The sequence below is a fragment of the Triturus cristatus genome, chromosome 3_2, assembly GCF_964204655.1.
Source record: "Triturus cristatus chromosome 3_2, aTriCri1.1, whole genome shotgun sequence".
In the NCBI taxonomy this organism is placed as follows: Eukaryota; Metazoa; Chordata; class Amphibia; order Caudata; family Salamandridae; genus Triturus; species Triturus cristatus.
In genome coordinates, this window is record NC_140584.1 from 1,094,816,958 (window position 1) to 1,094,842,570 (window position 25,613).

At 46.4% G+C, this 25,613-nt stretch overlaps 1 protein-coding gene and 1 long non-coding RNA gene across 3 annotated transcripts in view; one reads left to right on the top strand and one right to left on the bottom strand.

Annotated features, from left to right (window-relative positions):
• LRRC75A (leucine rich repeat containing 75A) overlaps nucleotides 1-25,613 on the top strand; it is a 1,049,113-nt gene that overhangs the window by 596,987 nt on the left and 426,513 nt on the right. For both annotated transcript variants that reach the window (XM_085649873.1, XM_085649872.1), the window contains one exon: nucleotides 22,811-22,923. In XM_085649873.1, the coding sequence (XP_085505999.1) occupies nucleotides 22,811-22,923 (113 nt within the window). The remainder of the gene's footprint in view (nucleotides 1-22,810; nucleotides 22,924-25,613) is intronic.
• LOC146859194 (uncharacterized) overlaps nucleotides 1-25,613 on the bottom strand; it is a 196,906-nt gene that overhangs the window by 122,065 nt on the left and 49,228 nt on the right. The gene's annotated exons all lie outside the window — the stretch shown is intronic.

Genomic DNA, 25,613 nt, shown 5'->3' on the forward strand with positions numbered 1-25,613 from the left:
GTCTAATTCACTAATACCGGCCACTTTCTTTGAGCTGCCCCGGGCTATCTTCAGTCCCAGCGACCCTGGTGGGGGCAAATAACGGACATATGCAAATGTTTTATGAACTTTTAAACACAGCAACGAACTCTGCATTTTCAACGGCACCTCTCTCGGAAACCCAGCTGCCAACCCTACCAGTGTACTGTGCAAACCACAAGCTATGGTGTGTCAAAACAATACCCTGACACATCACACACCTCAAGGGCAAATTCCCTCCCAACAACACAATAACGTCACAACTGTTCTCACAAAATCCGTCAACGCGTGCACTGCTATGTCCTGCGCCGTACTCTTCCGAGTGATGCTTGAGCTGTGGTTGCATCAGCTGCTTGTCATGCGCGTTACTATGGTCCGTACCTGAGGTAAACTTGCACTGCTGCGGTTGCTGTGGCGTCTGAGGAGTTGCACTGCCGCTGCATGTGTTGTGTGGTGTCTGGAGGTCGTGGGGTGGGGAGAAGTTGCTTGCTTCGTGTGCTTGCAACTGTCAACGTATCGGTTTCGTTTCATTCATTTACTGCGATAATCAGTTTGTTGCAATGTGCCATTTCTGTAGCGCGAGCCTTTCCAGAAGGCAGCGGAGCGCTGTTCGGGTTCGGGTATTCACACAAGGGCCTTTCACTTCCCGTTCGCTCCTCTCAGTTCGATCTTATCGATTGTCTCACTCCCTCTCGCTGGTTGTCTGCGAGCCACGTTGTCAGGCCTGCTTACCTCATCTTGAGGTGACCCAGTGGACTTTTGCTTTCTTCAACATTGCACCTCATTAGAGACGTTGTGCCAGTACTTGAAGCTTTTTGCCCTATTAGTAATGTACATACAACTCGTAGTGTTTTTATTTCCCCTTTTACATTTTCCCGATCTCCACACCGCGTCTCGTGTTAAATTCAACCAATACCACGGAGTGTAGTTTATTTTCCAAGTACTGCTTTTACCAGGACCCCAGTGCAGCGAGCTAGGCGCAGCCAGCTCCCCTCGACCCAGTACTGAGAGCCACAAAGCTCCTCTCTCAGTGCGCCTCACTGCATGACCGCAGCACGCGGCTGCGCCCCGCTGTTCGTGTGACTTTTGTCCTGTTCGGTAGCGTCGAGAGACAGAGGGACGTTTATTGGCCAGTGCACATTGGTGTGCCTTCAGTACTCCTTTTACCCTAGTACTGAGACATGCCCATTGCTGTGCCAGTGCACGCCACTCGCTCCTGACCTGCAGTAGTCACTCTCCTGTCTGGTTACCGAGGCTTGGACACAGCCACAGCTGTGCCAGTGCGTGTCCATCTTAGCTCCTGGACACTGCAAACTGTGCACTGTTCTTCTGCCGTACTAGTCCCTTCCGTTACACCAAGGCCCACTCCTTGTGTGTCAAGGAGTTTTCTGACAACAATTAAAATCATGCCAACATAACTCTCCTGTATAATGTTCATGCTGGACCAAGATCAGTGTTTTGTAGAGAGGCAGTTTTCACCCAGTGGGTTACTGCTTTTGTCACAGAGATCCTTTTGTTTCTTACAGTTCATAAGTTACAATCCTAATATAACACACTTACGTATGAACTACAATGAAGGGCCTTTATTCAAACTGAGTGTTATAGGTTAGAGCGCTATTTTTTCCCCCAGACTTTCATTATCCTAAATAATGTTGCTAAAAGGTTTTCTCTCGAATTAAGAAATCTGGACATCTCGCTGTCCAGATGGTAGCCGTGGTAACAAAAGGTAATCTTATGTGTCTGGTGTTGACTGTGAAGTGTCCACGGTATAATTCAAACTGTTCTCTGCTTACAAGCGAATATTATAAAACATATTGTGCGTGCAATGCTTTCATCCATGGCGGCATAGCACATAGGATACTGCGGCATGACTAACCACTTACAAGATACCAAAGGCGAGACCTATTTGCTATGCCAATGCTTGTCTCTTTTCTTTGGGCGAGTGCTCCTGAAACATTTTAGAACCCCGATCCAATTTTTAGAACGACAAAGGTTTGCGACCCACCTCACTTTAATGGACATGAGCCTCATCATTGTTTAATGTAACAATCATGCTGTACCACCATTTACTGAGCGCACATTTTCCAATAAAATGGTCAGTAAATTTGCACAGACATACATTTTACTGATAAAACCATATTGCGCACTAATGAAAATGTGTGGAAATCGGGTTTCCGTGAATATTTCTCATTTGTTCATCTCCAAGTAAATTCTAAATTGCTAAGTTAAGTATCTTGATTTGTTTTGATCCTATTAAAATCTTTCTATCCATCACAGTTTTAAATTTAAAAAAATTGCTTTGTTTTTACTGTCCTAACTGCTGAATGTGTACAGTTCATTTTCAGGTATTTACATTTTGTTTTGTGTTACAAACAAATGAAATGCTACAGCCTTTCCTTTCACACTCCCTATACCCCAGGCAAGAGTCTCACATAATTCACTTTAATTTTCTTTCTCTGCAAAGTGAAAGGAGTTTGTAAACACCAGTCCCCATGTTACAAAACATCAGCTGGAGGTAGCCTGAAATTTGACCTCTGTCTTTGAAGTGCAGCAATTGTGACAAGATAAATACAGAATTTAAAAGCATATTTATTTATTGGACTTTTGTGACCCACAAAAAATCGGCTCACGACCCACCTTTGGGTCGTGGCCCACAGTTTGGGAAACACTGCCTGGGGCAATAGTGTTTTTTTAAATTCTGGAGTAAAGTGGATCTGTAATAACTGTGATAATGGCAGCCTGAATGGGCAAATCTTAGGTCACTTAGTTTGATTACCTACAAACACTATAATGCTTACATTGATCTAACACTGGGCATGATTTTGAATGAACATTGATGAAAAATCATTAACTTCAGGAGTGATGGTGGTCTGTTTACAAAGGGACACAAAAATTATATCATAGGATGGGGTTGGCTGGATTTAACCCAGTGATGCTGTTAGTTCTTTTTTATTGGCAAATAGACATATTATGTTATGTTACATCCCATTATGTTATGTTCTCTTATGTTAGTGCTACGCAAACAAATGATGGACGGAATGCTGAATAAATCATACATTCACCCCCAGACAAAAGATCTGTGTTAAGTCCATCGTTCTTTTGCTCACCACGCCACCCCAGTTTAGACCCATCCATTTGCAAATCAGTCTGACCCTGTGCCTCATGGGAACAGTCCAGCCCGAACTGCCAGGCCAGGTCCTCCCTGGACCGGAAACAAGCATCCTGGGACCAGTTTCTGGGTATTACCCTTCATCAGCCAGGCTAGCTTGAATCCAGTGGCACAGTGAGCAAGGGACCCACGTCTGGGCATACCCATCCCACTTAGGGTGAAAAGTGCTACGCAAACAAATGAAGGACGGAATGCTGAATAAATCATACATTCACCCCCAGTCAAGAGATCTTGGTTAAATCCAGTGTTCTTTTGCTCACCATGCTATCCCATGGGGCACAGGGTCAAGACTGATTTTCATATGGCTGGATCCAAACTGGGGTGGCATAGTGGACAAAAAAAACTATAGATTTAAACCAGATCTCTTGGCTGGGGGAGAATGTTTGAATTATTCAGCGTTCCGTCTCTCATTTGTTGCTATTACACTCTTATGTTAGTGGCATTTGTTTGGCACATGATTAGATACAGCAGTATCATAATGGTGAATAAAGAGATATTCTTCTTGATGAAATTACAAATGTTCTCATTTTCTAATTCTTTTATTCCATTTTAATTATGAGTTGTTGTAAAGCGCGCCTAACCAGTGTTAATGACCTCTGAGTGTTGTAGAAACATACAAGTTAAGTGGTGGCAGGATAGTGCTTTGCAAGTTCTTGTGATGTAGAGCCAGATAGACAATGAAATAATGGTGGGGTTTTCTGAAGGTATCTGTCTTTGAGCATCTCCATGAAAGATAACAAAACCACAAGAGAACAGAGTGCATAGCGCCAAGTGAGAGAGGCATGCAGGTTGTAGGCATCTTACTAACCAGGACTTCGATGACCAATTGCTAAAGAGGAATGACTTCAAAGGAATGAATTATCCAAATGCCAGGGAGAATAGGTGAGTCCTTAGGGTTTCTGAATATGGTGAATCCATCCTCATAGTCTCAGATGGTGATGCAGAGAATAACACAGGGAGGAGTTCAGAACATAGAAGGTTCAGCCTCTCTTCTATTCATTCAGGTAGCCTGGAGACATCTGTTGACAGACCTGTAGCTTCTGGTCAGATGGTAAGGGACCATCAATCCTGACGGGTGCCATATGTACTATACAGAGCGATTTTAGTATTAAGCGTTCTTGTACTGGTAGCCAATGGAGGAATTCAAAGTGAGGAGTAATATTGTTACGTCATTTCAAACCAAGCGACATTCTTTTGAACAATCTGGAGTTTTGACTCGCGCCCTCCACGGCCTGGTCGCCCCCACGCTGCCCGCCTGCTCTGCCTGCCTCCTTACCTGCTGCCTGCCCGACCTCGGATCCCCTGCGCCCCAGCCGCCGCAGGGCCGCCCGACCTCGGATCCCCGGCGCCCCAGCCGCCGCAGGGCCGCCCACCAAGCCCGCATAGGTTTTCCCGCCGTTCCCTGCCGCGACCCCGGCCCCCCGCCTGCCGATTGGCCCCCGCGCTCCCCGCCTCCCAGCGGACCCTCCCTCCCGGCTCCCTTCTTAAGGGGACCCAGACCTCGGCTCAGGAGCGACCACTGCGCCCTCCACGGCCTTGTCACCCCCACGCTGCCCGCCTGCTCTGCCTGCCTCCTTACCTGCTGCCTGCCCGACCTCGGATCCCCGGCGCCCCAGCCGCCGCAGGGCCGCCCGACCTCGGATCCCCGGCGCCCCAGCCGCCGCAGGGCCGCCCACCAAGCCCGCATAGGTTTTCCTGCCGTTCCCTGCCGCGACCCCGCCCCCCCGCCTGTCGATTGGCCCCCACGCTCCCCGCCTCCCAGCGGACCCTCCCTCCCGGCTCCCTTCTTATGACGCCCCCTGAGCGACCGCGCAGCGGACGCGCGCAGCGGGAGCACCGATTGAGTGCCGAAGGTGCGCCAAAGGTAAGCCCGTCTACGCCCGTCCGCGCCTGGACCGCGCCCCGCGCCAGGACCCCTGGCCCCCGCAGACCCCAGCCCACCTGCCGGACTTACGACGCCGCCACCCTCAACGCACTCAACACCGGCCGAATCCCAGGATGCTACCGAGCCACCCCGAGACGCACCCACGGACCCTTCAGCTGCCACTCCTGCAAGTTCACCTGCATCCGGACCTGCACTGCACCAACACTCACCAAGCCGAACACCAGCAGCAACCACCTGAAGTGCATCCTGCTCAACACCCGCTCCGTCCACAGACACGCCGTCCAACTCTGGAACCTCCTCGACACCACAGCTCCTGACGTCGCCTTCCTCACGGAAACATGGATGAACGCCTCCTCAGCGCCCGACATCGCCATCGCCATCCCAGAGGGCTACAAAATCACCCGGAGGGACTGCGGCAACCAGACCGGAGGAGGCATCGCCATCATCCACAGGAACACCATCCGCATCACGACCAACACCGACGACACCCTGACAACCGCCGAACACCTGCACTTCCAGATCCACACCGACCCCAAGACCACCCTCAGAGGCACCCTGATCTACCGACCCCCGGGACCCCGCACACCATTCAGCGAAGACATCGCCGACTTCATCAGCCCGCACGCCCTCCCCTCCGCTGACTACATCCTCCTCGGGGACCTCAACTTCCACCTGGAGAACGACAACGACCGCAACACCACTACCCTGCTTGACAACCTCGCCAACCTCGGACTCAAGCAGCTGGTGACCACCCCACCCACCTCGCCGGACACACACTCGACGCCGTCTTCTCATCCAGCAAGGACATCGTCTTCAGCCACGCCACCGGACTCCACTGGACGGACCACAGCTGCATCCACTTCAGCTTCAGAAGGACCACGATCCACCACCACCAGCCACAGGTTGCACGAAGAAGCTGGAACAAGATCACAGCCGACCAACTCGCCGCATTCCTGAGCCAGCACCCTCCCGCCAGCTCAGCAAACCCCAGCCAGGTCGCCGACAACCTCACGAAGTGGATCAGCAACTGCGCGGACGAACTCGCCCCTCTGAGGACCCCGCCCAGCAGACCCGGCAGCAAGAAGGCCCCTTGGTTCACCGACGAACTCAAATGCTCCAAGAAGAACTGCCGAGCCCTCGAGAAAGCCTGGAGAAGAGACCCAACACCGGACAACATGACTACCCTCAAGCTCGCCACCCGAAAGCACCATCAACTGATCCACGCCACCAAGAAAACAGCATTCAAGGACCGCCTGGACAACAACGCACACAACAGCAAAGAACTCTTCAACATCGTGAAAGAGCTCTCCAACCCCAACGCCGGAAACAACGACATCACCCCATCGCAAGACCTCTGCAACTCCCTCGCCTCGTACTTCCACAACAAGATCGCTGACATACACAACAGCTTCAGCACACAAACAACGCCCCCCACGACCGCACCAACGCCCCCCACCACCACCCTCAGCGCCTGGACACCGATCAACACCGAAGACACCATCCGCACGATGAACTCCATCCACTCCGGATCCCCAACCGACCCCTGCCCTCACCACGTCTTCAACAAGGCCGACGCTGTCATCGCACCCCACCTGCGGGACATCATCAACACCTCCTTCGACACCGCCACCTTCCCGGAGAGCTGGAAGCACGCCAATCTCAGCGCTCTACTAAAGAAACCAACAGCGGACCCCACCGAACTCAAGAACTACCGCCCCATCTCGCTCCTCCCGTTTCCAGCCAAAGTCATCGAGAAGACAGTCAACAAGCAGCTGGCCGCCTTCCTCGAGACGAACGGATCCCTCGACCCCTCACAGTCTGGCTTCCGGGCCAACCACAGCACCGAGACCGCCCTCATCGCTGCCACCGATGACATCCGAGCCCTGCTGGACAACGGAGAAACAGCGGCCCTCATCCTCCTAGACCTCTCCGCGGCATTCGACACTGTCTGCCACCGCACCCTAGTGCAGCGCCTCAACAACGTCGGATTCCAGGAGAAGGCACTGGATTGGATCATCTCCTTCCTCGTTGGAAGGACACAGAGAGTTCGCCTACCCCCGTTCAGATCTGCAGCAACAGAAGTCATCTGCGGCGTTCCCCAAGGCTCCTCGCTCAGCCCCACCCTCTTCAATGTCTACATGAGCCCCCTTGCGGCCATCGCACGCCAACACAACCTCAACATCATCTCCTACGCCGACGACACACAGCTGATCCTCTCCCTCACCAACGACCCCGCCACCGCCAGAGCCAACCTACACCAAGGGATGAAAGACGTAGCCGAATGGATGACGACCAGCCGCTTGAAACTGAACTCAGACAAGACGGAAGTCCTCATCCTGGGCTCCTCGCCCTCCGCCTGGGATGACTCCTGGTGGCCCCCCGCCCTGGGCACCGCACCCAAACCGACAGACCACGCACGCAACCTTGGCTTCATCCTGGACTCCTCCCTCTCCATGACCAGACAAGTCAACGCCGTCTCCTCGTCTTGTTTCAACATCCTGCGCATGCTACGTAAGATCTTCCGGTGGATCCCCACCGAGACCAGGAAGATGGTCACCCAGGCCCTCGTCACCAGCCGTCTGGACTACGGCAACGCCCTCTACGCCGGAACCACCGCCAAGCTCCAGAAGAGACTCCAGCGGATCCAGAACGCCTCAGCGAGACTCATCCTCGACATCCCCAGACACAGCCACATCTCCAGACACCTGAGAGACCTGCACTGGCTCCCGGTCAACAAGAGAATTACCTTCCGGCTCCTCACCCACGCACACAAAGCCCTACACAACCAAGGCCCGAGTTACCTCAACAGCCGCCTCAACTTCTACGCTCCCAAACGCCATCTCCGATCGACCAGTCACGCCCTCACCGCCGTCCCCCGCATCCGAAGAGCGACAACAGGAGGAAGGTCCTTCTCCCACCTAGATGATATATAAAAACTTTACTTACTAGGATTGATGGACATCACAATAGCCAGGTGAGATAACGGGAATGCAGTAGGGTTGACAGGACTCTAGATTCGAATTTCTGTTTTCCCATCTCTGAAGCCAAGAAAGTTATTTTACCTTCAGTGATGGTGTAAGGCAGTGAGACAAGTTATGCAGCTTTCCAGGTTAAAGTTTGTAGTGGAAATGGGAGTCATCTGCGTACAATGGCTTACCCAATGCTGGGAACTAGTCTAGTTCTTCAACAGGGTCATTTCAGACTAGATAGTTAAAATTCATGAAATTCAAAAATCTGTTCATCATGATGGCCTTGTGCACTTTTTATAGCATTGTTTACGTGATCCTCTCACTGCAGGAATGCCTAGATGATCATTAAGTTCAAGCTATAAGCACACAGAAAAGGTCAGGTGTTAGTGACACAACAGTCAGCAGCTGCAGTGATCAAATAAATCAGACAACCTACTCAAATTCATCAGGAATTAAATTACCAAATACATTCAACAAAGGATCCTCTGCTCTAGATTTACACCTCGCCTCAAAATCCCACCATACAAGACAAAAAACATAGGTGGCACATCTTTCTGTTCTAGCTGCCAAGCTATGGAAATCATTACCCCGCAAAAAAAAGATCCACAGATAACTATCTTATTTTCAGAAGACTACTGAAGAGTTGGCTCTTTCCTACATAACCACCATACTCAAACACTACAGCTAGGCCTGGTCTAAATTTCCGTTCCGCTCGCGGAAATTGCGATAATTTGACATTTTCGCGTTCTGCGGAGAGCGCGAAAATGTAAAAATTTCCGCATTCCGCAGCTTAGCGATAATTTGTTTCTTGCTCGCGCTATAAAATAATACATTCTCGCGCGCGCGCGATCGCCTTACCTGAATCCCCGCGTTCGACTACAAGTTTTCCCGATCCGGTCGCGTTCTCCACAAGATGTTGGATTGTTGGAAGCCATTTGCGCTGTCTCGCGACAGTTCGCGCCCGGAGTAATGTCATTGGTCGCGCGATCACGTCTTTCTTCTCGCGATCATGCACAGCGAGAAGAGTGAAAACAAGATGGCCGCGCCCGCAAGCAACCGCATGGGTAAGTTGGCGAGCGGCGACCATGCAGAAAATACCGCGAACGGGCAGGAAAAAAACTTCCGCATCTTCGCGATATTTCCGCGTATTTGCGGAGATTTGTAACATTTTCGCGATAATTCCGCCCACCCCTAACTACAGCATAATCTTGTGTATATAAACACTTAATTTATCTTTATGTGTCTAGATATATGTATTTCTTGATATAAATATGTACTTATGTATCTATGTATTTATTACTTTACTCCTACTGTACAAAAAAATAACTTTGCATCTCTCTGATGTACTGCCCTGTATTTTACCCTGTACCTCTCTCAATATATCCTTTATCTCCACTCTGACTCATCCCGAACCTCATTCTTCTACTATGATCTCCAAAACAACCCTTCTCTGAATTCTTCCCTCACCTATCCCTCCTTTGACTCATCCCAACACTCATTTACCTACTATGATCTCCTTAAACCATTTCTAGAGATTCTTCCCTCCATCCCTCCTTATACCCATCCCAAACCTCATCTTACTACTATAATCTCCCAATAAACACTTTCAAGACTCTTCCCTTCTATCCTAGCATTCCTCCTATTATACTTTTCAATCCAATTAACAGACTCACATGTCTGCCAGTCAAATTAACTCAAATTTCACTATACGAATCCTTTTTGGGTTCTGGAGTAGCTTGCTACTTGCCGGAAAGCACTTTGATGCCTCGTCAGGGGTAGTAAGTGCTATATAAATGCAATTACAATGCAATAAATATGAAACCTACCTGGTAAGTGCCTACGATGGCAGCAATAAGGCACCAAATAAATATTGAACGGGACTGGTGACAAGGTAGAGACCTGAGAGATGTTACATTTGATGCTAGCTATTCTAAAGAGGAATGGGACAAGTTTGTCTTGCTACGGGGTGGTTTTGAAGAAATGGCTTAAATGATGTCAATATCGTTCTTTTGTTGTTTTTCTGTAGAGGACAATCTTTTCATCAGCACCTGATGGTCTATGTTGTAGAATTTTACTGATGGATTCACCCGGAAGTTAGTGAAGGTCATGGAAATTGAGTGGTTCATCACTGAGATTTAGAAGAGTGGTCTCTGTGTCCTGTTGTGGTCTGAAACCTGAGGGAAAGTGGCTTAGCAGATATTTTTCCACCAGGTGGGAAGATAATTGACATGTACTGATTGTTTCTGGTGTCTTTGCAAGGCAAGGCAAGGCCAGTGAAGGCCAGAGATGGGTCTGTATCATTATCAGGGTCTTCCGTGGATTCCTTCAGGATTGAAGTGATGTTGCATGTTTGAGGGCCTAGGATATAACTTTAATTAAAGAGGGAAGACTAATGTATTTGGCGTTGCAGATATCCCATCAGTAAAATTCCTGAAAGCGGCCCAGATATTGCTAATGTCGGTATCTGAGTTGATTGTAGCATACAGAGTTGGGATGTGCAGGTGGGTCTAGGAGAACAAGGGCCAGGCTTCACAGCCAAAGTGATAGCGGCGGTGACGTGGCATGCAGGTTGATGAGCTAGGATACATCATATCCTAATAAATATTGAACAGTTCTTTGCAGGAGTTTAATGAATCATCAGTGGATGACTAAGCATAATTTGTAGCTGCTTGGTGGGATCAGAGGGTAATTTAGTTTTATGCCAACTTCTTATTGTAATCAACTTTGATATTGCAACTGGTAGATGCCATCACAATACCATTTATCAGTCTTCAAAGGTTTAGTTTATTGGAGCTGATGGAAGTCAGAGTGTCCAGAAACGTCATTAATTTAAGAGCCAGGTGAACCAAGATATTAGCAGGTGTAACCAGAAAAGTGCCAGGCGATAAGATGGGATAGTTACTCTACACAAGGTGGTATTTGGGAAGGAACACACTGGGGTATATAACCATGAATACCCAGCAGGAATGAGGACTAGTGAAACAGTGGAGTTGTCAAGCTGAATGTTAAGCTGTACATCCTACTATTAAGGACAATAGCCTTCACTGACCACATTGGTGGCATGCTTCATCATAGGAATTATCATCATGATGAAAATGATAGTTCTTGCAGCAGAGCTCTCATTGTGCTCAACAGCTGGAGGCAAGGCCGGACTGGCTGTTCTTAGCATGAAGACTTTCCCTGGGAGGCTGGAAGGGTGGAAGGGGTTTTGTTACTGGAGGGCTTTTTTGTAGTCGTGCAGCAGTTTTCAAAGCACCCTCTGCATAGCGCATAGTTCCTTGTAAATCCAGTAGTTTTCAGGCAACAATAAAAGTGGCAAGATAACTCTGGGGATTCATGTACCTGTTAAAAAGAGATTGAAGTTGTCTCTAATGGCCGTTGTTACTCACCTAAAGTAGCTCAGAGGGTTAATATGCCTGCTGCAAAGGACGTGTACTACTCAAATCACAGAACAGAATTTTATCTGCATAGCTTAGTGGGTTACTGCTTTTGTCACAGAGACACTTTTATTACTGTGCAGTTCATAAATGCAATCATAATCTAGTGCAGCAAAGAATTGTCATCAATAGAGCTGCATGCAAACTACCATACAGGTTAGAAACTTATGTTTTTTTCCGACTCTTCCATTATCCTAATGTTGCTATCAAGGGTTTGCTTGGGTAGAAATGCATTCTTATTAGTAAAGCCAACCCTAACCACTGTGTTACGTTCTGAATCCTGAGTATGTGCTTCTCCAGACCAAGGACTTATGTAACGTTTTTTGTACACTAATTTACACACGTATGGTTCATTGTTGCCACATTTGTGTGTCATGTAAAGGGCTCCAACACCCTACACTGGTATGAGAGGCACTATAAAACAAATGAAATGTATGTGATAGAGGGGTTATGGAAAGATGGAGGGCACTGTTGGAGGGTGATAGTGAGGGACTCTTTGAAGAGCCCCAAGAAAGTTTGCCGAATCCTGGTGCACTATAAGGCCATAATTTACTATGCTTCAAAAGCTAATAAAATTGAATATATAGTGAAAAATGTGTTGTAGAGTGTGGCATTTTTGCCTAAGTTTTCTTGGAGGGGGGGGGGGGGACCACCCCAAACCCTCCTTGTAGTAGTAGTAGTAGTAAATCTTTATTCGGTTATAATGAAACAGTGGTAACCATTAAAGTACATACATAAAACATATCACAAACAATGTACATATTATAAAAGGCTCCTTATATCGACTAAAATGCTTTAACCAAGGTTCGCTCTATGTTTAAAAATACACTTTAAAAACGTGCTGACGCATTTCGTAGTAAATGTAGTATTCAAAAATTGCAAGTGCAACATGGCAGGACGACACCTTCTAAAACCAAGGGTTCTCAGCAGTGGAATTAGCCAGAGGTTACGATGGGTAGAATAGTATTTACAAAACAATACAGTATGCATAGTTGACTGTTCCGACATCTCATCACAGGGGCATAACATTAAACACTCATTCCAATTTGGGTTTTTAGGAAAGGCTACAAGCCTATGAAAAACATTCAGTCTAAATCGTGTCAACAAAAAACGTTCAAATTGTGACTCGACATAGGCCAAGTAAGGTTCCATTTCCAATGTGGTCATGACTATTAAGCAGTGTTGAACAGATGTTTTACTTATCTCCTTACTCAACCGGGATTCTTCCATATAGCTAAGGGCCTTTATTTTTAAATCTTTCTTCGAGATCTCTGCAATCAATTCGGGGTTAACAAAATATTTGTTAAGGCCTAGATCTGTAAGAAGGTTTTTCACATAAAGCAGCCACTCAATTTTCCCCATATGTTCTAGGGACATACAATCGGCCACTATGTCTTTTGTAAGTGAGTTATCTGTTGACGTCCAGATGCGGCACCACAACAAAAGAGGTTGAATCTTAGCCAGGTCTTCAATGTGGGGGATTCCAAGTTCTGCATGGCAAGCAAAGATCGATGCTCGCTTTGGTGCCATCAGAAGAAATCTCATGAATGTGTTCTCTGCTACCTGCAGAGCGTTGGTGTTTTTGTATCCCCAGAGGCCCGCCCCGTAAAGTGCAATGGAATGGCACTTGGCTTTATAAATGCGGAGAAGCTCTACTGGTGGTCTCTTCCCTAGCTTCTGGGAGAATTTTATAAGAGCGATTATTGCTCGCAGAAGTTGGTGTTTGCGAGCTTCAATAGCCGCCTTCCAGTCGAGTTTATCATCTATCATGACCCCAAGATATGGATATTGTGTAGTCAGATCAATTCTCTCTTTATCGAGGGAAATGATGGTCCTTCCGCTTTTCTTTCCCTTTCCTGCCACCATCACATATGTTTTTTTGATGTTTATTTTAAGATCCAAACTGCCCATAAAATTTGAGTATCTATCTAAGGCTTTCTGCAACTCTCGCGGGGTACGTGCCAGTATTACGGCGTCATCCGCGTATAAAAGCGCAGGCACGAGGCGATTTTTTACTCGTGGGAGGTCCTGGGCCCCTCTCAACATCTCAACTGCAAGACTGTTGGTGTAAAGAGAAAATAGAAAGGGGGCCAGGACACAACCCTGCCTCACGCCCCGCTCTACCTTAAAAGAGTCGGATAGTTCGCCCTGTGTTCCAAAACGAACCCTGGATGAGGCGTTGGAATAAAGTGCACGAAGGAGGTATACTAGGTCAGAGTCTATGCCCATATCAGTGAGCACTGACCAAAGTTTTGAATGAGAGACACAGTCAAATGCCGCAGAAAGATCGACATAGACCATGTACAACCTTCCTTGCTTTGCAGATACATATTTTCCCATCAATAGGGCTAGGTTCAATGCCTGTTCGGTTGTTCCGAACCCCTCTCTGAAGCCGAATTGGACGTCAGATAATATATTGTGATCATTTACCCACTCCTGGAGACGCTGAAGAACCACTCTGCCCAGGACTTTCCCGAGCGAGTCCAGTAGTGAGATTGGCCTATAGCAGGTCACGTCTTCCCTGTCTCCCTTCTTAAAGATGGGGACCATAATCGATTGGGTCCAAGACTTGATTAGCCCACACTTCATTACTGCGTCAAACAATCGTTTTAAAATTGGATCCCATAAATCTAATTGGAACTTAAAAAAGTCAACCGGTACGCCATCTGGGCCAGGGGCTTTTCCGCGTTTACTTTTTTCCACAGCATTTATAATTTCATTCATTTCAAAGTTTAAGAGGATCGGAAATAAACTATTTTGTGGGGTCTGTTCACTTTCTGCCGGTGATTCAGTTCCTAATGTTTTGCCAAAAACTTTGGAGAAATGATTTACCCATGTTGGGCCCTCAATTGCTGCTTCTACTATGGGCTGATCACAAGGATCGTTCAGAAAGGGGGTCTTTACGACCTTCCAGAACTGCTCGCTATTTCTGTTCTGGGAGCTCTCATATAATTGATCCCAGAGCGCTTTTTTCAGTTCTTGTTTTCTGGTTTTGCAGGCTAGTCGATAAGACCTCCTTAAACTACGGATCTCCTCTTGATCTCTTACAGGTTTTGTCAGTGCTTTCTTTAAGGATTTATGTGCCAAGGTGCATTTATGGCCGAACCACCCTTTTTTCCCGCCCCTAATCCCTTTCTTGTTACCGGTTAAAAGATCCTTTACTTTCTCCATAATTAAACCGAAATTGTGAAGAAGTTCTTCTTCGCTAGTATCAGTGTCCAGGCACTTCACAATTGCGGGATATACCGCATGGACTACCTTGTTTGTTATGACTGCTGGGTCTATCTTTCCCCAACCTAAGGCATAGCCATTTGTTTTTGTGAGGTAAATATTATTCTGGGCGAGTGCGGTCATCATCAATTGAGGTGTGAGTTGCACCTGGTCAATAACCAATTCAAAGACCAATGCGACATGGTCACTTAGAGTGTTAGTTAATACTCTAAAGCTCTGAGCCTTGTTCTCAAATGTTGCGGAAACCAGTATGTAGTCGATCGTCGACTCCCATCCCCTACCCAGATATGTAGCCTGTAGCTGCCTAGTAGCAGTGTTAATTTCATTTCAAATCACTAAGCCAAGTTCTGACAATGTTTCATTTAGCAGGTCTCCTACCTTGGTGTGACAGAAGTGGATCATATAATTTTCTGTTTTTTCTGCCATACCACAGATATTGATGTTTTTTTTGTCGCAGGGGTGATGATTAAAGTCACCACACCAAACGATGCTTGGGACATCTAATCCTTGCATCTTTTTTGTCAGAATTGAAAGTTTATTACGGATAGTCCCAAGTGAATTAACTCTCTCACTTTCTGGTAAATTATCATACATATTTACTAGAATTATTGTCCCGTTCTTCGGGAATGAGAGTTTCAATATCTGATAATTAGGATATAGGCCAAGAGATATTATTTTTAGCCCCACTATAGTATTTTTTATGAACACCGTCAGGCCCCCCTTAGCCCTTCCATGGGCACTAGCCACTGCCGATGAAAAGTAGGTTTTATAGCCTATCATGTGCTGTTCATTAGTAGACCATGTCTCCTGTAAGCAGATTATGTGGTAGTCCTGAACGAAGTCAAACAGACTCCCATTCAATATTTTTGTACGTAGGCTGGCAATGTTCCATGACATAATTTGTATTATTATGTCATTATTTGTACTTTTATTTATACGGACTACCTCCGCAACTAATTGGTGCTCTGCATCTCCCTTCTCCAAAAATTGATGGACGCAAGTGTTCCCCGGAGTAATAATATCAGGTCCTCTAGGCGATGTTGAAATAGATACTGAGTGAGAATTACTATTTTCCATTGTTTGCATTTCTGCGCTAACTAATAATGAGTTACTATTTTCCATTACTTGCGTTTCTGCGCTATCGCTTCGGAGAACAGTATCATTAGGGGTAGTTTGATTTACCGTAATGAGTTTTTGTAATCGTGCCTGTTCTACGCTGAGTCAATCTATATATATCATCCAGATCACTCAGAACTGAATAATAGTTTTGGGTAGGTAGATTAAACCTGTGATATGACTCGGAGCAATTATTCTGAGATAGGTAATTTAGGCGCTGAAATGAGTGTTGATCATTAATCAAGCGCCTCCCCCTAGGGTGCGGGTTAAACAGATGATTACGAGCATTTTGATAGGGAGTTTGCTGGTCTGCTTCTCTCCAGTCTGTGAAAAGGTTTTTTGCGGGGTAAGATTTAAAATGGGAAGCCAATTCTCGTGGATAAAAATAGTTTACGTAATGCGTCTAGATAGCGTCCCCCCCTCTAGCTTCGTACAAGTCTCCAATGCATCTAACGGCTCTATGGTCCCTAAAGTTAATAATTATCGCGTCCCCCATCTTTTCTTTTGGTCTAGTTCCCACCCAGCTCGTGCGTCTCACCATTAGAATTTCCCCATTTATATGGGCGGGAAGTGGTCGATTTTGATTTAACCAATAAATGGTTTTATTTTTTAAAGCATAGAAGTCCTCTCTGGTGCCCTCTGGAAGTTCGGGTACCCCTGTCATGATGATAGTATACGGGGCTGATTCTGGGGGTAGATCCTCCCTTCTACTTGATGTGGTATTCTTGGACTGGATTAGCCATTCACCATTCCTAGCATCCATAATATCTTTTCTACTCATATTATTTACATCCACAGGGTTGCTTTTGCTTTCATTTTTTGAGTCTTCAGCATTTCCTGTCATTCCAGGTGTAAGTCTACTGTCCACCCTTGTCTCCCTACCTCTTTCTTTATCTTTAGGTGGGGGGATAATTCTACCCGTATCTATAGTATTTTTGGATGGTTGTTCCACTGATTTCCCCCCCCGAGCGGTGTGCATTTTCCTGTGAATGCCACTAGTTGATGGTTGTTCTAACAAGCTAGAGGGAGAGATAGCTGAGTCAATGGTACTAATTTTATTCTGTTTTTTTAGGAGTTCGGAGAGGGTCGAATTATTCCCTTGGATTTGTTTGCCCAAATCGTCCAAGTGCAAACTTATTAATCTTGTCCTCTCTAAGAGGGGAAGTAGGAGGGACTTAACCATAGTCTCAATTTTGGTAAATAATTCACCCATCGGATCTTGATCAGTGGGGATTCCTATAGTGTTAGAGCTAGAGGAAGGGTTATTTAACACTGCTGGGCCAGTGAGAGTCGAGGATTGTGCAAGGAATCTAGTCTTCTTGTTTTTAGCTAGAGGTATTTTGACAGGACGGCCTCGTCTCTTTTTTGGAGTATGTCTATTCTCAGGAATCCCTATAACCGGTGGGGGAGAGATATCCAGGTTCGGTGAGTCAGATAGCCCTGATGTAGTTAGGCTAATTAAATGGTCTGACAAGACAGGCGTACATGGAGAATTTGTCAGGAGAGTTATTGTTTCCTCCTTTTCAGGAATAGAGCCTGGTCTCTCAATTATCGCCCCCGGAGAAAGTACGTTCCCAATTATACCCAATGAAGAACGTTTGCCAGTTAGCAAATCAAAGGATAAACGCTTTTCGGTATCCGCAATTTCCTTCTCCAGAACAGTAGTCACTCGTTTAAAAAATTGATCTATTGTACCGGAGACAGGTCCGTTAGAAGTATTAACAGTTAGGGTACGTGATTTCCCTGCTTCTAAAGACATGGTAATAAACTAACCGGCACAATACTGTAAAAAGACCTCAATTAAGCAGATCCAAATTGAAGGGAGTATTCAATACAAAAATAAGGGGTACAGATGACAATGAATATGGGAAGGTGTAACGTTTACCACACGGCAGGGGTTAATAAGGTGGCCCGTCCCGTCCTCGTTCGCCCTCGGACGGCCTCAGACGGCCCGCTCTTTGCCCGGTCTTCGCCCCGGGTTACGCCCCGCACGCGTCCCGCTAACGCGTGAGGGGGCGTATAAAATAGACAAAGGGGGCGGGGCCGGGAAGAGGAGCCAGGTGCGGGCGATAACTATAGCACAAGGCAGCCTGGACCTCGCAGTCCCGGTTAAACAGTTCAGCAGATAAAAGTCCCCTTACGAACAGAGCATCTCCCGCAGTCAGCACAACACGAGGGCACAGCCAATGGGGTCAAATATTATCCACAGCTCCGGATAGCAATCACAGCGGCGAAGTAAGTTCAGGCCAGGGATTCACCGGTGACCACAGCCTACGAGCGGCAACCCTCCTTGTAGTGGCAAGGCTCACTCACTGCTCTCACTATGCACCGTAAGGGGGCTGATCTGACAAAATTTGCCAGGGCTGTTTTGAGTTCCCAGTCCGGCCCTGGCTGGGTGTCTATGGTGAATGGATGTGAAGGTGAAAATTGTGTAGTGGAGGGAAAAATATCCCTGTCACATCTCATACAGAGATGCAACACAGTTAACAAGCATTGGCAAAGCCAATAGCTGTCACCCATCTAAAAGCTATTGGCTTTGCCGATATGTTTTAGACATGTTGTACACCAGTACAGCTGCTGTTCAGCATGGCTGAAAATTTGTGGCATGGACTGGGGTGGGGTGCGGTGGGGTGGTGTAGATTGGAGTGGGGTATATTGGGGTAGAGTGGAATGAGGTAGGTTGGGATAGAGTAGAGCAGAATGGAGTGGGGTGTAGTGAGGTAGATTGGTCTGGTAGAATGGAGTGGGGTAGATTGAATTGGGGTAGATTGGGGTGAATTGTGGTGGAGTGAGATAGATTGGGGTGGAGTGGGGTAGATTAGGGTGGAGTAGATTGAGTAGATTGGTGTGGGCTAGATTGGTAGGGTAGATCAAGGTAGAGTGGAGTCAGATATATTGTGGTAGATTGGAGTGCAGTGGGGTAGATTTGAGTGGGGTAGATTGGGTGAAATATAGTAGGGTAGATTGAAATGGTGTGAGGGTAGATTAGGGTATATGGAGTGGGTTAGATTGGGGTATAATGGAGTGGACTGGGGTAGATTTGTGTGAGGGGAGTTGATTGAAGTGATGTAGGATAGATTGGATGGGAGGTAGATTGAGGAGAGTGGTTTAGATTGGAGTGAAGTAGATTGGAGTCAGGTATTTTATTTGAAAAGTTTTATAAAGTGCGAACATGAACCGTACGGGTATCAGAGCGCTGTACAAAGGTGCTGATGCAAAAGGCGGTAGAGGCATGAATACAGCAACCTAGAGGTTCTTAACATGCACAAAAAGAGCAACAACCCATCTTATGGGACATGTAAAGTGTCAGGTGAGCAACATATCTTATGGAGCACGTGGAGATTCAAAATTACAACGATGACCATAGGTACCCAAGATTATCCATAGGAAATAAAAGTTAGATAAGTTGGCCAAGGGACTATTGCTGTAGATGGTCATTCAGGAGTAACCATTCAACTTGCTTTTTGAACGAGGCAGTCGAGGGGTTTGATCTGATCTCGGGATGAAGAGCGTTCCATATTCTTTGGGCGAGACCAGAGAATGCACGGTTGTAGGTTCTTTTCTTTTTGAGTTTGGGAGGTTACAACAGGTGGGTGTTAGAGCTTCTTAGGGTCCGATTCAAAACAGATAGTTTACGTTTTCTAGCCAGGTAAACGGGGGTGTTGTAGTGAATAGCTTTGTGCGTCAGGCAGGCTATCTTGAAACGAATCTTAGCTTCGATTGACAGCCAGTTGAGTTGAATTTGGTCTGGAGTGATGTGGTCATGTTTTCTAGAGCCAGTGATGAGTCTGGTCACAGAGTTCAGAGTGGCTCTTAGAGGTGCCAGTTGAGCTTTGGGTAACCCAACTGGGGTCGTCACCATTCCATACTCTAAGGGTGACATAACTAGGGATTGGACTGCAGATTGAATGTCCTCAGAAGGCAAGAATGGCTTGATTTCCCTTAATGTGTTTAGCTGACAATTTGCTCCCCTTGTAGTTGCACTGATGTGATCTTGCAGATTCAGGTATTTGTTCAGTGTTACGCAGTCAACAACATGAGGGGTGCAGTTGAGTAAGTCTTGAGTGGGTGCAGAATAATTGTGGGGGGCAATCAGGAGGAATTCTGTCTTGAGAGTATTTAGCAAAAGAGGATTCTGAGTTAACCATTGTTGAGTTTTTAACAGTGCACAGTTTAGAGTTGTGATGTCATCTGGAAAAGTGACTTTCAAATACAATTGTGTGTCATCAGCATACATATGGTATTGAATGTTGGAGCGGTTCTGAATTTTGGAGAGTGGTTCCATGAAGTGATTGAACAGCGTGGGCGAGAGTGTGGAGCCTTGAGGCATTGGGGTAGATCGAATTGCGGAGGATTGAGTTGAGTAGGGTAAATTCACCTGGAGTTGGGTTGATTGAAGTGGAATGGGGTAAATTGCAGTGGGGGTAGTTCAGAGTAGAGTGGAGTGGGACATATTAGGGAAGATTGGACTTGAGCGGGGTAGATTGGGGAAGAGTGGAGTGTGGGGAATGGGGTAGATTGGAGTTGAGTGCAGTAGATTTGGGCACGTTGGGTAGATTGGAATGGGGTGAATTGGAGTGGAGAGTAGTAGATTGGAGTCGAGTGAGGTAGATTAGGGTGTGGTGGGGTAGAGTGTACTAGGGTATATTGGAGTTGGGTAGATTGGGTGTATTATAGTAGGATAGATTGGAGTGAAGTGGGGTAGATTGGAGTGGGGGAGATTGGAGTGGAGTTGGATAGAGGGGTGTATGGTGTGATGGAGTGGGGTATAGAGGAGTCGGGCAGAGTGGGGTATAAGATTGGGTTAGAGTGTGGTAAATTGGAGTGGAGTTGGGTAGATTGGATTGGAGTGGGATAAGTGGTGTAGAGTGGAGGGGCTTGAGGTGGTGTGTAGTGTCATGGAGTGAGTGGCGTAGATTGGAGTGGCGTGAAGTTGAGTGGCTTGGGATGTCATAGAGTGTCTTAGAATGGAGGGGCATAGAGTGGATTGGCATGTCCTAGAGTGGAGTAGAGTAGCATAGAACAGAGTGGCGGTGCATAGAGTGGAAGAGCATAGCGTGGAGTGGGGTAGCGTAGTGAGGAGTATGCATGGCGTTGTAGTGCACTGCCGTTACAGACAGCACATTTTCAATTGAAACTACCATTATATTTACACCGAAATACGGTTTTACTGCGCACAAACAATTGTGTACAAATGTCATCACCTAGTGTACTGATCGTATTCAAATATTTGTTTCTACCACACTTCAGAATTACAAAAAAAACATCAGCACAGTTCATTTTGTTGTTGTTGTCTGCTAGAATAAAATAAATCCTACACACTCTCCTCTCACACATGGGTACTCAACAGGATTGTCACATAAATTCTCTCACTTTGAAGTCAGAGAAATAAAAGTAAACATCAAGCTCCCTCAGAAAATAGAGCCTGACATTTGGCCTATTTGACCTCTGTCTTCGACTGTACAGCAAATGTGACAAGATAAGAACAAGCTTTAAAGGCCTGTGCAACCGGAGGGAGGAGCTCAGGCTCCACAGCCTAATACAAATAAAGCCAGCAAATAGAAAGCCAGAAAATGTGAGTTACAGACCACAAAGCCAATAGTCCACAATGGATGGAATTTATTCCCAGGGAAGCTTTCAGAATAGTTAGCAGATATTCAGAAGGTCACGAAGAAAACACCTAGATATGCCACAAGGCATTTCCCTTTATAGGACTAAATCCCTCACTCACCACGAAGGTGACATGCTTCATCATGGGGATTCTCCTCTCCAAGAAAAACCTAGTTCCTTGGAGGGGTGTGAGTGAAGGCGCAGCGCAAATCATATGTAAGTGTCATTTTGACACTTACATATGATTTGCGCTGCGCCTTCACTCACACCCCTTTTTTCTTCACTTGAGGATTTAGGATATCCCATAGATATTCAAAACATCCCTGTGCTCCTCTCTCTAGCTGAGAGGGTCGTAGCCCTCCAAGGAACTAGGTTTTTCTTGGAGAGGAGAATCCCCATGATGAAGCATGTCACCTTCGTGGTGAGTGAGGGATTTAGTCCTATAAAGGGAAATGCCTTGTGGCATATCTAGGTGTTTTCTTCGTGACCTTCTGAATATCTGCTAACCATTTGATTGTAGCTTTTTAGCACATTTGTTTCAAATTCTTGCTTTAGACCTTTGGATTTTGTACTGTTTTGTAACTATTCTTTGGGGAACAAATCCATTGTGGTCTTTAAATTTCCCTGAGACCCTCCTGTTTGAATCTGTTTTAGTTTTCTAAGCTTTCAGAATGCCCACAAGAAGTCATAAGCAGACCAGATAGCTTTGCTGTCTGATAAACTTCAACCTAAAAATACTTAGTGCTGGGCTAAATAATTTTAATTCACATCCTCGTTTGGTGTGTCTCAGAGAAAGGGGGATATTTCAACCCTTACAGACGGTCAACAAGTTTCAGCCCCTGGCTTGCCCTGCTCTGACGCTGTGAGCCTTCATCAGTACTATGAACTAATTCTCTGTATGCAGCATCCCGATTAGATACATAAATATTTAGAACCTTAATATTAAGTTCAGCCTTATGTTTAACTCAGTAATCCCGCAGGTGCATCTGGCACCAGAGTTAACTTGTAAGGATCCCAGAAGTCCTAACCACAGCCCATGATTACACTGATCTTTGTCCCATGGCAACATCTCAGTCTCTTCTACCATGTTTCCTTTCCCCCTTTTCCTGCCCGCTGTCTTTGTTTCTGTTTAGGCATAGGCCGCACACCACTTCATCATGTCAGATGACATTTGTACCAAATCATTTTTATTTTGTTAAAACAAGGTCTTAGCACATTTTTAACTGCATGTTTATAAACTCTATTGTGTGATAGTGTTCTCAATGTTTACCTACTAAATTGAAGTTTTACAGTTTTTGCTGTGTATCCTTTTATGAACTTTTCAAAGTCAAAATAACTGAATGGAGTGGATGACGTGTTGTCTGTTCTTTGGCAGGAGGGAGACTCGATTGGCGCCATGGAGAAGGTGTGCCGGCAGCTGACCTATCACCTGAGCCCCCACTCTCAGTGGAGGCGGCAAGGAGTGCTGAAGAGGAAACCCCAGGCCTGGTGAGTGCACACCATGGGCCTATCTGTGTCTGGAGCCTGTCCTACAGGCATTGCTATGGATGTATGTATGACGCGAGGTAGGGCGGTATTGGTACATCATAGGACACAAAGCACAGTATATGCTATATTATTGAGAGGCGATTGAACGCTGAGGTTCCGGATCGTAAACAATCTGTACAGATATTGGCTAAGCTCCTGCTTACGATCTGCATAGAATTTCAAGTTTTGGTGATTTATAAGCTTCTAAAAGAATGCAAACTTAAGTATGGCTAGTGGGAAATGCACACAAGTGCTCATATGCAAAATAACAATTTGTGTCATCGAATTTCTATTCTCCAGATGGGAAAACATTTTACCCCATGGAAAAACACGTTCCCATGACGTGCCATACAATATTCAGCTATATGTTTTTTTTCCCTCCTTGGATTAAACTTAATACTTCCTTTTAAAGACCTTTACTTAAATGCAACTCTAGCAGCATAATGTTAGTAAATAACCACTATCCTATGAGTTTTTCGGTGCTCGTCTTTGTTTTACATTGTCACCTGCCACCTGGGGCGTCCACATTTCCGCCATTCTCTTCGCACAGCTAAAACTGCAAGGATCCGCCATAATGGCGACTGTCTGAGAGCTGGTCTATGAGCTGAAAGGAGTCCAACCCTGAGTCTGTGAATTGAAATTGGAAACTGCCTTCTCACCGGTCATTTTTATGTACAAATCTATATTTGAGTCGGCCCTATAAGGCAGAACCCAGCACCTTTTCCTGCAGCATAACACTTTGCATTTTTCGAATTCCATTTTCACAAGACCAGCACATTTCTGAACAATAAACAATGCAATTATAGTAAGTAATGAAACCCCTTCAGAGAAGTCGTCTTCCCTAGACCCCACTTATGGTTTGTAGGTAGTTATCCAGGTTTGTTTACAGGTATACATTTCTTCCTCCACCCTGCCGTCATATGCTATTTGTTGTTGACCTCCTCACAGCTTAACAGCAACTACGTGTGGGCTGATTCTAAAAAACATTAGTTTTCCTGCTTGTAACATGATCTTGCGGCTGGGGATAGTAGGGTGCCCTGCTTTGCTTGAGGGGTGTCAGTACATGTGTGCCTCCCTTCCTACCAAGCAGTCCCATGTCTTGGGTGACGGCTTCTTCAGCCTGGTCTGGATTTCCTGCTCAGCAGCATTTTGTGTGCGGTGATTCCTGCGCTCATCTGACAGTGTGGAAAGTTGCCCCACAAACTCAGAATGCGCCATAAAGGATGCTAACAGCTCAGCATTAGTGCAGGCGCCGCACACGGCATGAGGCCCCATTGCAGGACCGAGAACTCCGATGAGGGACTGGGGCGGGTGTGCTCACGAAGGGAGTGATGGAAGGCATGTTGGAGGGGAAGCCTGGGGTGTCAGCAAGATATGGGGGGGAGGGGGGGGGGGGAGGGGGAGAGGGTAGGTGAGCTTCATATTTACCACCAATCACGCTGCTTAAAATATATGAAATGAGAAACGGGACAGAAGAGGGTATAAGGAACAGTAGGAGGGGAGAGGAGTGTGGATTGTGAGGGCTACTTGAAACTCAATGTTTCATAAAATAACCATGTTTAAGACCTTTAGAACAGACAAGAGTGTGGGTGTGTTTTTGTCTGTATGTGTATGTAAAAATCCCAAGTGAAATCTGACAAACACCTCACCATACCCGACTTAAAGCACCTGTACCCAACTATTTACTACAGAATACATTTATTAGGGGGTGTAACACCCCAAACCCTCCTCTCCCCCCCCCCCCCCCAAAGCTACGCCCCGAAGTCAGCAGCCACTTCATGGATATATGTGGCCAACTGCTGACAAGGGACGCATGTTGTGTGAGAATGTGTTGTTTCATCGCTCGGCACATTCTTTTATTCGGATTATTGCTGTTGCATGTGTATTTCCGTCTTGGGCAGTCCACCAGTGCACTTTTGTGATGCTTCCGTGTTATTACCCCGTTCACCTGTGTGGTATGCATTTGCATGTAGATACCTAAACTCCCTTCGCTTATGTTCCATTCATTCCCTTCTCTTCCCTTCCTTCTCTACCTCCTTCCCTCGTGGGCTTTGGAGTGCTCTGCAATTGGAAGACAAAGTCACAGGTGCCCAACAGCATAAGTACTTATAGATATGCAAGAGTTGGAAATCAAAGATTCTATTTATAAATCGACATTACATTCAGCATGATGAGCCACAGAGGCAGAATATTCAAGTGTCAATTGAGGTTTCTCAGAGCACTTACCAGAAAATGTCAATTTGTGAACAAATGTATATGAGTGAGAACTTAAATAACATGAAGTTAAATATTGTTTTGTTACCGGGAATCCTGTTTACGGCCGGACTGGGAACAGGAACCAGCCCCGGGTCGGCCAGCCCCCTGCTGCTGCTTTTGTTACATGGGGCCGATATTGCAGCTATGGTGCAAACCGCCCCAGTAAGAAAAACGGCCCCCATGGCTCCAAAACCAGCTCCCAACCTGGCGGCCGACCAGGGAAACGCTCAGTTCCCGCTACTGCCAGTCCGGCAATGATGCTGTTGCGCCTATTGTGAGTACTTAAGAGCCTCTCTTGAACCTCCCCGGTAAGGAGCTGACTGCGAACAAGCCTTCCATATCTGTCCGGTGCTGGATTGTAATATTTGCCCACCCTCTGACCCATCTCCGTTTCC